We start from the raw sequence: 15,346 nt of genomic DNA, 5'->3' as shown, positions 1-15,346 counted from the left end.
AGGCAGAGCGGGATATAAATGTAAATAATAAATAAATAAATAATAAAAATAAAATCTTACCATTCTATTTATAAAATTATATTTTTACTTTCTTTTAATTCACATTTCATTTTACTTCACAAATGTAAAATCCACTTCACATTTAAGTATAATAAAAACATTAAGTTTAGCACCACAACAACCTGAACTATACTTAAACAAAAAGTTGTTATTGGCAGTAATAATAAGAAAAGAGAGGGGGGGAGAGAAAAGTGAGAGGCCGTCATCCCCCTCCCCCGCTTTAAAAAAGTTATATAAACCAGTTATGGTATGGTCCGCGCATGCCCAGAACACCCGAAAAAGACACGGACGCAGACACCTAGCATTTTATTATATAGGATGGTGAATCAAACATCACAGGGCACTTAACCTCATTAAGATTGATCCTGACCTGGAAAACTGAGTTGCAAAACACTGAACACAAAGTTTTATTATTTTGTTTTCAAATGGGATCTTCTCCAATGCCAACTGAGGATTTAAAAGAAGAGTCCCTTGTTTTGTTTTTATAGTGCTGTCTCACTCACACCTAGCGCCTTAGTTTTAAGTGCCTTACTCATATTGAAAAAACAAAACTGTTTTCCAGGATCAAGTCCGTGCAGCCATGACCTGTATTCGATTTTTCACCCACAAGGCAAAGTCTTACACTGAACTGGGGGACAGGAAAAAATGGCTCTTGAAGGTCAAGGACCACCTCAAAATTTACCTACAGGAAGTTTCACGGAGCTCAGGAAGGAAAAAGGTTACATGCACTTTTCGTAAGAAAATGTCTGCTCCTGATGTGTCAAGGTACCAGCAAAACACAATCTGTCATCTTGTTCTTCATTTTATTGATCAAATTGTTGGCTGAACAAAGTTTGTGAAAAAGTGTACTTCATGTCTGAGCTGGGCTCAGTTATTCAGGACTTGTACTATAAACATCCATAGATTTACAGTCAGTGGTTTTAATGTAATGTTAATACTTTCAAGTTTTGTAAATGACAGTATTCTTGATTTCTTTTTAGTCTCCTGTTCTCGATTCCTTTTTAACAGGTCCTGCTTATCTCTTATGTAAACTAGAATAGCTGTTGAAGACTCTATGCCCTCTATCAACAGAAATGTATTTGCTATCTTAGCTGCAATAGCATATTTTTGGGTATGTTTATCATTTTGTAAGCAAATGTAACAAAGACAAAACAAGAAACACTTTCATAATAAGCTCACCTAGCAGTTTTTTGGTACTCTTGAATACATACCTCTTAGAGACTTGTGTTTTGGGCGGTATAAAATGTGTTAAATAAATCACACACTAATAATTTTTCCCAGTGAGAGCACTGTAAAAACACTTTCCTTTCTTTGCTTAATGAAGTGTGCTTCTTCTAACTAGACATATTAATACAGTCGAGCTTCAGATGGAAGTAACAAATTTCCTGCATCGGTGTGAGAAATTGGTGGCTTCACCTGCAGCTGTCTTGTCTGTACCCACACTCTTTGGAAACAATCAAATGAAGATGGAAGTAGTTTGTAAGGTACTCAGTGCCACTTCAAATCATGGCATGCTTTTAGACAGCAAAATGGGATACAGGGCTGGCTATAGTGTCATGTTCACTTCTCATGATTCTGATTTGAATATAGGAAGCTTTTTATGAAAATTTGGCAAGGGCTAGAATAATAATAATAATAATAATTCGATTTCTATACCGCCCTTCCAAAAATGGCTCAGGGCAGTTTACAAAGAGAAATAACAAACAAATAAGATGGCTCCCTGTCCCCAAAGGGCTCACATTCTAAAAAGAAACTTAAGACACACACCAGCAACAGTCACTGGAAGTACTGTGCTGGGGGTGAATAGGGCCAGTTACTCTCCCCCTGCTAAATAAAGAGAATCACCATGGTAAAAGGTGCCTCTTTGCCCAGTTAGCCCAGAGAATAAAGAGAGACAGGTGGAGAGGTGGACATTGGGATTAAGTTACAGGAAAGGACAAGGGGCATTCCTATAGCTCCTTGAGGTGTAGTGTCACTGGGTTAGTTCCGAAGAAACAAATATGTAAAGCAGCGCTTGAAAGCTTGCATTTCTAAATGACAGCAGACCAAACAAGACACAGAGCAGGTTCAGGTGACTGCCAGAAAGTAAGTCAGAGGGAACCAGATGTTGCTGGTGAGCACGTGCTCCCAATGCAAGTTGGAAGCTGCACACGTTTTGTGTTTGAACCAGCCAGTATCTGGTTTCCTCCATCGCCCTCATTCATAACAAAGGTTTGAAGTTGGTTGGCAAAGGGAACATGAAACTGGCAAGTTCAGCTGATGTGAAATGTGCACAACTTCCAGCTCATGCTGCAATTATGCGAACACATGCTCACCAGAACCTCTTGTTCCCACCAACTTGCTTCCTGGTGCCCGTAGTCTGTCACTGATTTGCTATGTACTAGGTATGTAAGGTGCTATCAGCAGCAAGAGCCTTTCAAGGAAGTTAACTTGTGTTTTCTTTCCTTTGCCCATGGCTGCTGTATTCAGATGTAATTTTAGCTCTATGCAGACATGGCTCCTAACTGTGTAATTCCTACATGAAGTGGAGGATTAAAAGCAACCCAGCCTTCCTGTCCTCCATGCTCCAAAATGTATTGAACTCTATGATCTGGATCGTGATCCGTTGCATTAATAATGAACGGGGTTCTGCGCCTGTTCAGGGACCTTGCGGGTAGACGAGCTCCTCGAGATGCCCACTCTGCCTGGCACATGCTCCATGTTTCCATTGTAAATGGCAGTTGGGGACCCCATTATCTGAATACAACGGATCACTACCAGATCAAGAGTTACAGGTGAGCAACCTGTTTTATTGTAGGCTTTTGTTTGAATGTCTCTATAGCCCTTTCTCAGAGATGCTTACAGGTGTGTAAAGGTGTATATACACAAGTAGATATTTTTGCGTGATTTAAGGTACATTCATTCACTTTAAAAGTGAGCCTGAATACAGACCCCCATCAAATGCAAGGTACACATAGGAAGTGTATGACTGTATGCATTGAATATAATGTGAGGACTGTATGTGTGTACAGTTCTGTACACAAGGACACTGTACAAAGATTGCCCATGTATTGGACATGTGACTAGAGCTAGTGTTGCTTGAATTTTGGATGGGGCTGGGCTGGACTGCATCAGACAGGCAGGGCAGTGAGATCTTGATGCCAACTGCAGGCAGGTTAGAGACCTGCTACATAGGCTGTGTCTTTGAAGCACGAAGCAAAACTACCACCACATTCCTTTTGTTCCAGTTGCTTGAAAAATTTGCAAGCAGCAGCAGGCATCCCATGTTTGGCTAAGATGCAAAACTAGAGGTGTCTTGTGAAACAGATGAATAGCATGACTTGGCTAAGTAGCCTAGCTTATGTTTAATCAGTGGTTGATTTCTAAGCTTTGAAGCTGCCTGTAGATTTAGCAAGAGGAGCAGCAACCTGTTGTGCAGACTGAAAGTGCTATTTGTGATTGTCTGCACATTGCTCAATTTTGTTTCTTCTCTTGCTGCAATTTCTTCTTAGGTCATGTTAGAAGGCAAAAACATCGAAGAAGGCTTTGGAATTGCCTTTAGGGTCCTGCAGGTATGTTGCTGGGCAGAATGCTGATTGCTTGCAGACATCACCAAAGCAGATAAAGGAAACTAGATGACATGGTGCTTTTGCAAATTACAATTGTGTTAGATATTCATAAAAATTTGAACTAAGTTTCTGTAATCAATAAATGTTGGTATTCCCCCCCCCACACACACACATCCTGTGGTATCAAGTGGGTTGAAACTACCATTTCTAAGGGAAGAATAGCTTTCAGATAGAGCCTAACATGATCCATCATAAATACCTGAAGGGTGTTTAAGTTAGATTTTTAGTGCTTTGTTCAGATTTGGGTATACAACAGTTAGAGAATCAGTGACCATAAATGGGTATCTGCCTTTTATACTAAAGTAGTGGTGGAGGAAAGTGAAGGAAGCAATTCATCTCTAGAATTTTGGTCCTAAAACCTTTAGTTGAAAACTCTGTTGGTCTTAGGAGCACTTCTTTGTTCATGTTCTGTATGGTCCATTGAGGAGAATATGTGGTGCTTATTGCACAAAAGTGTGTGTGTGTGTTTATATGGAGGTGGGGAGTGTTTATGAGTTTACATTGTGAGCTGTTTTGTTCAGGCTGGAAGATGAGATAACATTGTATTTAATTCTGGTGTAAACAACCATACATACATGGACAAATTTGTTGGTACCCTTACAGCTCATTGAAAAAGTGTTTTAAGCCTCCTGAAAAGCAATTAAATGAAAAGCAATTGTCCCATGTATACCTGCATGCCTTTGATATGTCATCGAGTAAAGCAAAGCAAGTGTGAAAAGAGATAAAGTATTGCTTATTCTACAAAGATATTCTAAAGTGGCCTGGACACATTTGTTGGTACCCCTAGAAAAGATCATAAATGGATTAGAGTGATTTTCCAAATTAGCTGTTTTCTTTAATTAGAGCCCCTGGTGGCGCAGTGGTAAAACTGCCGCCCTGTAACCAGAAGGTTACAAGTTCGATCCTGACCAGGGGCTCAAGGTTGACTCAGCCTTCCATCCTTCCGAGGTCGGTAAAATGAGTACCCAGAATGTTGGGGGCAATATGCTAAATCATTGTAAACCGCTTAGAGAGCTCCGGCTATAGAGCGGTATATAAATGTAAGTGCTATTGTTATTGCTATTGCTATCACACATGTCTCCAATCGTGCAATCAGTCATTCAGCCTATTTAAATGTAGAAAAGTAGTTACTCTGCTGTTTGGTATAATCATGTGTCCCACAATGAACATGGACCAGAGAAATCAAAGGAGAGAGTTGTCTGAGGAGATCAGAAAGAAAATTATAGACAGGCATGTTAAAGACAAAGGCTATAAGACCATCTCAAAGCAGTTTGATGTTCCTGTGACAACAGTTGCAAATATTACTAAGAAGTTCAAGGTCCATGGGACTGTAGCCAACCTCCCTGGACGTGGCCACAAGAGGAAAATTGGCCCCAGAATGGGCAGAAGGATAGTGAGAATGGTAGGCAAAAAGCCAAGGACAACTTCCAAAGAGATACAAGCTGAACTCCAAGGTCAAGGTTCATCAGTGTCTGATCGCACTGTCCGTCGCTTTTTGAGTGACAGTAGGCTCAATGGAAGAAGAGCCAGGAGGACTCCACAGACTGGAATTTGCAAAAATGCATATTGACAACAAGCCACAAGGCTTCTGGGAGAATGTCCTTTGGACAGATGAGACAAAACTGGAGCCTTTTGGCAAGTCACACCAGCTCTATGTCCACACATGAAAAAATGAAGCTTTCAAAGAAAAGAACACCATACCTCCTGTGAAACATGGAGGAGGCTCGGTTATGTTTTGGGGCTGCTTTGCTGCATCTGGCATGGGGTGCCTTGAGTCGCAGGGAAGAATGACATCTCAAGACTATCAAGACATTCTGGAGCGAAACGTACTGCCCAGTGTCGGAAATCTCTGTCTCAGTCGCAGTTCATGGATCAACAGGATAATGACCCAAAACACACAGCTAAAAGCACCCAAGAATGGCTAAGAACAAAACATTGGACTATTCTGAAGTGGCCTTCTATGAGCCCTGATTTGAATCCTTTCGAACATCTATGGAAAGAACTGAAACATGCAGTCTGGAGAAGGTACCCTTCCAACCTGACACAGCTGGAGCAGTTTGCTCAGGAAGAGTGGGCCAAACTACCTGTTGACAGGTGCAGAAGTCTCACTGAGAGCTACAGGAATTGCTTGTTTGCAGTGATTGCCTCTAAAGGTTGTGCAACAAAATATTAGGTTAAGGCTCCCATCATTTTTGTCTGTGGCATTTTCATTTGTATTATTATTTGAAATATTCTGTTGCATCAAAACTCTAAAACAAAGTCTGATTTTTGGTTGGTTCTTCTTTTTTCATGGAGGGGTAACAACACATTTGTCCACGTATATATACCCAGTAGTATAGCTACTTACTCTGAAGTGTGTATCATCGAGTTCAGTTGCGCGTTTTCCAATCTTAACTGCTTAAGATAGGAAAAAGATTAACTGCAGTTTTTAGTCAGTTTAATGACCTTACTAGCCTGTCTGTCTGTCAGTGTCTACCAAGCGCTACATGTGAGTGGTGTGCTATTCCACAACTATGCCTCTCTCATTAGGGGTGTGCATGGAACCGGTTCCATGCACACCTGGGAGGCGGAGGCCCCCTTTAAGGCCATGGAGAGGGAGTGCTTACCACCTCCTCCGGCACTTCTTCAAAAACTGTTGGTGGGGGGTGGCTGTATACCCTCTTGCTGCCCCACCAGAGTGGGAAGCGTGGCAGGGGAGGTAAGGCCACCCTCCCTGCACCTTCAAAAGAGGCCCCGCCCCTACATTCAAATGGGTTCAAACTCCAGTTTCTGAACTGGTTCGGCATTGTAGGAATAGAACGCTGAACTAATTCGTGCACATCACTATCTCCCATCTCCTTTCTGCTTCTCTAGCCAAGGTTTACAGAGAGAACTCGTTGAGTCTCCTAGCAAATAGCTGTTGATATATTGTTAATGCTTTTTACTAGTCTTTCAAAAAATTAAGGCCCACATAGGAATCTGTCACTTAGTCAGACACTTTGGACAGCTTCACATGATCAACATGGAGTCCACTTTCTGAGAGCCTCTAGCTCCCAGTAGGCATGTTGTGCAAACCCACCAAAGTCTGGTTCCCAAAACGTACATCCACCCAACGTTCTCCACAACTCCAAATGTCAGACAGAAGGCTCACGAACCGATTGTTGTTGGTTCACATGACACACACCCTGGGTGTGTACACTCCCCGGGAACTGAACCATGCTGATCTTATAAAGCCACCCTATGTATGTATAAACTCTACAGAATTGAAAGGGATTTACTGCCATGTAGTTGTATAGTGGGCTGTAGCCTCTGTGGGGTAAGATCTGTGGAGGAAAATATCTATTTGCTGTGTGCTGATTTTGACTGCATGGAAGTAGACTGCTTTAGAGGATGCCTGCTGCAACATATGAGTAAATGATCTCAGAGGTATCCCCCCAGCCACACTCTTGGTCATGCAGGAGGGGATGCCTCTTAAACCATTCGCTATTTGATGTTTTTGTAAGTGTTTCTGTTTAAACAATTTTAAAATATCTTCTAGCTGTTTAATTGGGAGCATGTTTTGAGTCAAAACATCTTGATATATTACTTGAACTGATTAATCAAATGTTGCAGCTGTAATGAGAACTAGCTTAGTTAATACATGTGCTTTTAAAGGAGAAGCCCAGAGGAGGAAGAATGAGACAGAGAAAAGTAGGTACAAAGTGGTGGGCATTGGAATGAGGATTCTTTAACATCACAGTAGTTAAACACTTTTTGTTAAGTAAGTGGTATAATGAGATCCTCCACTACAGGACTGCTTCTGAATGAAAACTAAAGCAGCACAGATTTCACTGGTGCATATCCTGGGTGTTCCTACATCAATAAAGCTCCTGTAGCAGGAAGGCATTTGTAGATCTTGAAAGAATATTGCTTCTTCCACCTTAGGACTTCCAGCTGGAGACAGTAGCTGTATACAATAGAGTCGCCAGACAACTGGTGAAGCAGCAGAACTACACTGAGATCAGACAGCTCCTCAAATGTATCAAGGAATCTGGGGCTGCAGCTAAAAATGATGGGGACAATGTCATCCTAAACTGTCTGGATGAGTTTGATGTGATCCCTTCTGAGGTAATTCAGCTTACTTTCAAGGAAGAAAAAACAGAGACCAGGTTCAGATTTAACAGTAAACTGTGGTTTGGTGTTACTAGCCCAAGCCTTGAGCTCATGTGCTCCCGTTAGCATGCAAGGGGAAGCAATTTGCTTCCATTCTTGGTTTTAAGTGAGCTGTAATTTGTCATTAATCTAAACTTGGCAAATTGCTGTTTGTTCTATCATTGGCTCATAGCTTTATTAGCAAAATATTTGACGAGCATTTCACAACAGTAATTTAAGTGACATTTCCCCCCTTTTGGATACAGGAGCTGGACAATTTGATCCAGGATATGGAGAGTGATGAAAATAAGGTGAGTCAATTGTCAGAGAAGACCATGGCCCTGGAAATCACATACTGTAACTTCCGTTTTGCATGTACTGTACTCTTTTATTATCTTCTCTGGTTCTGCTTTGGTACTCAGATTCAGCAGCAGGTCTCAGAATGTGCTTGCTTGAGAGCCTTGTAGCAGAGTTTAATGTGATACGAAACTTGCAATGATGTGTCCCTGCTAAAGAATGAAGGAAAGCTACTTTGAAAGGGTTAAGGCTGTCCTAGCTCTTACTCAACTGAGAACATTTTTAAATTTATGGTTGGTTTGACATTTTCTTAAACAAAATTCATAAATAGAATAATAGAAAATAAAATTATATGTACATAATTCAGGTTTATCCTTTTTTAAGAACATCATTCTAAAACATATAATGACCATTTGTAATATGATGAACGTTTTAGTGATTTTTTGACATAACTGATCAGCAGGAACCAACGAATAATCAAAGTGTCAGAATGAGAAACTTGTGGAGAGACTTGTCTCTGTTGTGTTAATTTGTCCATTAATTCTAATTTCCATAGTCTAGCATATCAGCAGTCAAGGTCCAGAAGTGCCCCACATTTCCAATGGAATACAATTTCCATCTTTGCTGCTGTTGATCCAGATTCAATAAAGTCTTTGTAGACTTGTTGTGGATCTCTTAATTGTATACCTAGCAATGCCAGCACTGGATCAGGTTGTATGTCAGACACAATCATTAATTCATGTTCTGTGGTAGTGTTTTTTAAAAGTCCAATAAAGCTGAATTTTTTTACAACCCCACCACATATGAAACCAAGTCACCTTTCTCCACATTTCCTCCAACACTTGGCAGAAAGATCTTTATGTATTTTGCTTAGTTTAACCAGTGATAAATGCTGACAATTAATTATTTTTAGGGCACTATACTAGCAGAAATTGCTCTGTACAGTAATCTTTTCCATAAAACTGACTAACATTTATTTGGAATAGTGCAGCAAAGTTCTGATTCTCATGCTTCTTTTAAAACTATTGGGGGCATGTTATATTGTGCTGTCAGAATACAGTGCACTTTAGAAACCGTCCCTTTTGTAGCAAAATTACTCTGTGAAATTAGCCATTCAAACGCTGTTAGGGGTTGAATCTTCATTACTGGATTAGATATAAAGTTTCTTATTTGGAAAAACTGGAAACATGCCAATTTAATTGCTCCTAGTTTTGTTCTGTTCATAGGTTAAACCCTGCCCACTTTTCACCGAGTCCATAATGCTTGGTTAATACTGAAACTGGGCAAGTTTATTAGTTTCTAAACAGCGGAGGATCCAAAAATGGAGTAAATGGTGATAAAGGTGGGGCTGAGACTGAGAATATTTGAAGATGCTGGCTCCCAGTCAGCTTTGTGCGACAATGCAAAGGACCTTGCCAGTGATGAGAGAGCCTAGAGATCTCATGTAGAATCTGGAGCACAATTATTTCGCTTGCTCTTTGGTTATGTGTGCATATTTTTGCAGAGGGTTCAGGCAGCTGTGGTGATCAATGAACCTTTTGTATGCCCTCAGTTACTCATTCCAGAATCAGTCTTTCTACTTGGGGAAAAAATAAACCATTGTGTGCTACTATAGTTCCAGTAAATTATCTTTGTAAAAGGCTGCTCTTTGCAGAGAAACCCACATTTGAAATGTTTTTCACAGATGAAATATGCAGCATAATTTCATATTGGCTTCAATCCAGAGAACTGTGAGTCTTGATCTACTTAAGGAAACAGGGCTTTCCAGCACTTTCCTCCATGTCATAGCCCCCCAACTCCCTGCAAATAGCTGATCCTGAGGATCAGGGAATAGTGTGAGAGGTGGTTGTTGGTGGGTGGGAGGCATTTATTTCTTCCCACACACACCCTGCCCTGGGTGGGCAGAAGTGCCTTTCTGCCTATGCAACCCACTATTTTGCATGCAGGACCTCTCTAGTAATCACTAAGAGTTCACTGGGTTCTCTCAAATAGTACATTTTTTATTCTGCCTTTATAAGACTTTAAAAATTTGAGCCCTGGAATTAAAAACTACAGTGGGTATAGGAAAGAATCACCCCCTTTGATAGACCTTAAATTCTGGTTCCCTTACATCCTGAAATGAAAACACAAAGAAAATTCCCTTCACCAGCTGTACTTATCCAATGCAACCTATAACATCCAACTGAAAAACATCACAATTACAGTCCAGAAAAAGTGTCAGAAATAAAAAACAAGAATTACTGAGACTGAAAAAGGATCACCCCCCCAATGTCAATATTTTGTTGGACCACCTTTTGCTTTAATAACAGCCTTGAGTCTGTTGGGATACTTCTCTATCAACCTTGCACATCTAGACGGAGCAATATTTGCCCACTCCTCCATACAGAACTGTTCAAGTTCGGTCACATTGGATTTTTCTGGACTGTAATTGTGATGTTTTTCAGTTGGATGTTATAGGTTGCATTGGATAAGTACAGCTGGTGAAGGGTATTTTCTTTGTGTTTTCATTTCAGGATGTAAGAGAACCAGAATTTAAGGTCTATCGAAGGGGGTGATTCTTTCCTATACCCACTGTATATACTAAAGAGTGAGTCCATAATATACTTAATGCTTGAACAGATGGGCACTTGAGAAGCCGCTATATTCTGAGTCAGACCATTGGTCTATATAGCTCAGTAGTGTCTTCACAGACTGGCAGCGGCTTCTCCAAGGTTATAGGCAGGAATCTTTCTCAACCCTATCTTGGAGAAGCCAGGGAGGGAACTTGGAACCTTCTGCTCTTCCCAGAGTGGCTCCTTCCCCTAAGGGGAATATCTTACAGTGCTGACACATCAAGTTTCCCATTCATATGCAACCAGGGCGGACCCTGCTTAGCTAAGGGGACAAGTCATGCTTGCTTCCACAAGACCAGCAATCCTCTCTGTTCTGGCCACCAGTTTGAGAGATCACTTCAAAAGTTTCCAAGCTGAAATTTGATCAGTTTATATTATTTGCTGTGTAAATCGCCAAATCATTTGCTGATGTGTTCATAGTTATCAAATCATTCGCTCATGTGTTCATTATGCCCCATATGTAGTTCCTTCTCTCTTATACAGCCAGCATTGCATAATATGTACTAGATCTTTTTTAGGTCACAAGGGTAGGTATGCCCAAGATAAACTTATTCCTATATCTAACTTCTAAAACAGCTGACGGTACCAAACCTAGTTGAGCTTTGGCAAAAGCTGTCCTTTCTCTGTAACTGTATTTCCATAAAACAACATGGCAGAGCAAAAAGAACGTTAAGAAAATTTCGTTTTCTCAACCACAAATCAAAGGGGATACAAATGATTACTGAAAATAATCTTCAACCAATCATGTATCATTTTGTGTGCCATTATCTGTATTATTGTAATAGCCAATTCAAGTCTGCAACAATCAGAAAGGGCTGGAAGTTTGCAAACTGTAAACTTTGGGGGACTATTTCTAGAGGCTTTACATCTCCTGAAGCCCAAAGTTGGGCTCCAGATGGAAACTTTAGAAAATATTGGGTACCAGATAGGTGTGAGAGATTTGCAGTACATTGGTGAGGGTTTCTGATTCCCAACAGCAACTGCAATTGCAAATAAGAACTTCTCTACTGTGGCTGGGCTGATGTGAATTGCTTGTTTTTCTATAGAAGACTTCACAAACTTCCTTGGAAGTTGATGAATTGAGCAAGTGAAGACTGATATATAGCGGTGTCAGACTGGAAGTTATCACAGCATATAGAATTTACAAAGGAGAGATCTGGTCACACACTTTTGTATGGTTTGTTCCTATAGTATGAAGGGCAGACATTTTGTAGCTCCAACACTGGAGGTGTACATTAAGTTTATTTTCCCTACAAATCGGCAGCAAGAGTATTTCAGTTTTATTATATGCAGATGACACAGCCTTGTAGTCACTAACACATATGGCATCTCCTTTTGTATATACTGCAAAAATAAAGGCTTACCATCTAATTACTGGGAGACAGGAGTAATTGTTCTCAGCTTCAGTATTCAACGGTAAAGGAGAAGTGTGTTGTCTTAGAACTCCTGATCCATGGTAACTCTGACGCACATTTGTATTTGTATACATAGGATATTGTGGTACATGGCTCATGTAGTTCAGTAGAGGTAACCCGCTCTGCCCCTAAGCCACCATTGCTTGTCCAGCTCTGTCGTCATCTCCTCACCACTATTTTGCTCCTGGCTCCAGTTGTGCACCCTTTAAAGGGGTGTGTTGTGTTTTTCCAAAGTAGGTCCCACAAACCTGAAGTCTGTCCACTCCAGCCTAGGAAACAACCAAATACCTTTTATCTTTTCTGTTTCAGATCCAAGCGTACCTGAGATGCCACAAGCTGCGTTCAGCTTACCTTGTCTCAGTGAAACAAGAAAACACCCGAGCAATTCAGTTGGTGCAGCATGTGCGACAGTTGGCCGAGGACAGTGGGGAAGATGTGGTGCAAGCCATCTGCACCCAGTGGCTTTCAGTGCACCACACGAAGCCAAGAAGCTGGCTCACCCAAAGTGCCAAGAAATGACGATCAGAAAGTGGGTGGGTGATTTATTTTCCATAAAGGGAAGGCTCTTCATTGTACTGATCAAAACAGGTCACCTGTGCATTAGCAATCTCTTGGCTGACAGTGAGCTGAAGAGGAGCTGCCTGGGGGCCTCTAGTGAAAGGGATAGCATTAACTTCTCAGAAGTGTCCTGTTGACAACCAACTACCTCCACACCTGGATGTTCTCTTTACACCTGTTAAGAGCTCAGTCTTGCTTGGATAGGTATTGTTCTTTTGTTACTGTGAAGGTGTTTATCTTCTGGACATAATTTTATTCAAACCATGTTAGCCAAGCTTAATTTGGAGCCAAGTGTTTGTGATTTTTGTTAAAATCCGCAGAGAGATGAAGACACTTAATTTAGAAATAGATTTTACAATTGACAGATATTGGTGGGCTCCTGTGCTTTCCTCCTTTACACTATACAGCATGTGTCTCTTTTTGGTAAGTTTTGGAAGGCAATGGGCTCCTTCTGGTAAATGAGTTTCCTCATCTTTGGGAAAGATACACGTGTACTAAGATGCACGTTCTGAAACAGATTCGTGCTGCTAACTGACATATACCAGGGTAGTCTGGCTTCTAAAGAATGTAGGTTATATACAGATCATTTGGCTGAGAAGCTTACTTAGAGCTATTTGAGTACTTTACAGTCTAGCCTGTTCTATAAAGGATTCTCTAATGATGAAATCTTAGGGATCTAACAATTGACCGATAGTAAGAGTAAGCTAGTTAGATGCGTTAAAAGAAGGTGAGAGTCCAAACTGCTATTAAGACCGCATCTGTAGACAAGACAAAGCCCTTTATTTTAAGCTGCATAAAATGGAAACTTTATTTTTGTTTTAAAAAAATTGTTTCTTCTGTTGTAGAAAACTTATGAGTGGCTGAATATTTTCCACACCCAAGTCTCAACTGAATGTTTTAGGCAGTTGACTAAAAAAGACTTGACAGAATAGTAATTCATTTGAGTTGGGAAGGACATAACCTCTTTCATAATTGGAACAGGGCAAGGAGAAGCCGCAGCATACTTTAAGCAAATATGAGGTATATCAATAATGCATCCAAAGTGACCTTTGCAGCAACTTTCTTCAGAAATGGCTGCTAGCAGAAACTGTCAATGAAAGCCATGCTGTCCTTTTTATATTTCACTTAATAGCAGGTCATATTTATGCACAGAATACAATATATGGGAACTAGAATTATGTACCTGTTGCCATATGATTCAAAAGTAGCACACCTAAACAGGAAACAAAGCAAAACCAATCATAGGGATGGAATCTTAAATGGGAAAGGGGGAAAGAATTTGCCTCAAAATCCATTTATAAGCTGGCCCAAATCCTGGGTCAGGATTAATCCTAAAATGGATATTTCTGCCTCCTGCCCATCTTTCCCAGTCTTCCCTTTCCTAAATTGCCTGAATACCTCACTGTCCTCCCAACAACATGGTTGAGAACACAGAGTAGATTTGCAGTAAGCATAGCTTTAAACAATTTAGGGTGTCCAGAAGATGTCCTCCAAATTAATCTCATTGCAGATGGGTCAAGGGAGCAGTTCACCAATCCAAATAAAAGAAAATTAAGTAGTGACAACTGTGTTCAAGACTTAGCTCACAAAAACTTGAACTGTAGTTGGTGGTAGCTGCACTGATATGAAGGGCGGCTAACTGCTGTTCAGTGATGTACAATCAACCCATTGTTTTGCTTCATGCAAATATGCTTCACAACTGTTGACTCAAAATTTTGGTATGTGTGTTAGGACAACAGTTGCCTTTCTCAATTTTAACTGCTCATTGTAATGAGGCAAGTATACAGACCTGCAGTGAAATGAAAGTCATGGTTGACCTCATTTTGTGTGTCAAATGCTGTGTCAAACACCAATGTTAGTAATGCTTAGCTGACTGGATCTGATGTCCAGAAATAACTTGGAGCTTAAGCAGTTGGGATGACTGTTTTTAGCTTGCATGTTCTCCCATCTCCCAGATTTTAAAGCTTATCCCATTAGGCACTTAGGACTTACAGAAGCTGCTGTAGAAATCTGTCAGAACTAAACTCACTTCCACTGGGCCTCAGTGGCCAGTATAATATGTCTGAGTGCAGTACTGATATGCTCTCCTCCTTGGGGCCAGCACTAAATTCGACACATGGAATTTTTTATCTGCAAACTCTGCTGCACATCTTCTCCATTCTGTTGAAGCTTCCATCATGGACACCTTCAGACTTCCTGTACTCAAGAGTTTAACTTTGTGTTCACCCTTTGCACTGTACTTCATGCACTTTACATTGTTTGCAACTCAAACTGCCTTAGTGTCTCAACCTAAGGATCCTTTTCTCTCCAGCAAAACCTGTCCTTTAAACTAACTGGCATCACAACTATTGCACACAAAGCAAAGCCTCTTGTTTAGACAGACAACACAAATTGACCAGTATAAACTTGAAATGTGCTTGTTTAGCCATGTTCTGAGAGCACTCAGTTCTGATTCCAAACCTGTCCTATAAACTAGTTGGCATCACATATTGCAACTGATGAGCTCAAACTTTCTGATGAACAAATGTTTTGGACTTCTGATGAGAAATGAATAAGAATAAAATACATTTGGTCACTTCTTTAGTTTTGGTTTATGTGATGTATGTTGGTTAGTTCACTCCAAGTTAAATGACTTGTAGCTACCTCTGTCTCAGAGAGCAAAGCCTTGTGTTTAGAAAGACAAGAC

The 15,346-nt window shown here is 40.6% G+C and overlaps 1 protein-coding gene across 5 annotated transcripts in view; it reads left to right on the top strand.

Annotated features, from left to right (window-relative positions):
• The window catches only part of ZFYVE26 (zinc finger FYVE-type containing 26), a 109,638-nt gene extending 94,395 nt beyond the window's left edge, over positions 1–15,243 (top strand). For all 5 annotated transcript variants that reach the window (XM_053274412.1, XM_053274421.1, XM_053274386.1 and 2 more), the window contains 6 exons: positions 623–825; positions 1,403–1,544; positions 3,552–3,611; positions 7,572–7,754; positions 8,045–8,089; positions 12,412–15,243. In XM_053274412.1, the coding sequence (XP_053130387.1) occupies positions 623–825; positions 1,403–1,544; positions 3,552–3,611; positions 7,572–7,754; positions 8,045–8,089; positions 12,412–12,621 (843 nt within the window). In that variant the 3' untranslated portion in view covers positions 12,622–15,243. The remainder of the gene's footprint in view (positions 1–622; positions 826–1,402; positions 1,545–3,551; positions 3,612–7,571; positions 7,755–8,044; positions 8,090–12,411) is intronic.
• The last annotated feature ends 103 nt before the right edge of the window (positions 15,244–15,346 follow it).

The sequence above is a fragment of the Hemicordylus capensis genome, chromosome 1 (assembly GCF_027244095.1).
Source record: "Hemicordylus capensis ecotype Gifberg chromosome 1, rHemCap1.1.pri, whole genome shotgun sequence".
NCBI lineage: Eukaryota > Metazoa > Chordata > Lepidosauria > Squamata > Cordylidae > Hemicordylus > Hemicordylus capensis.
This window is presented reverse-complemented; position numbering and strand designations above follow the sequence as displayed.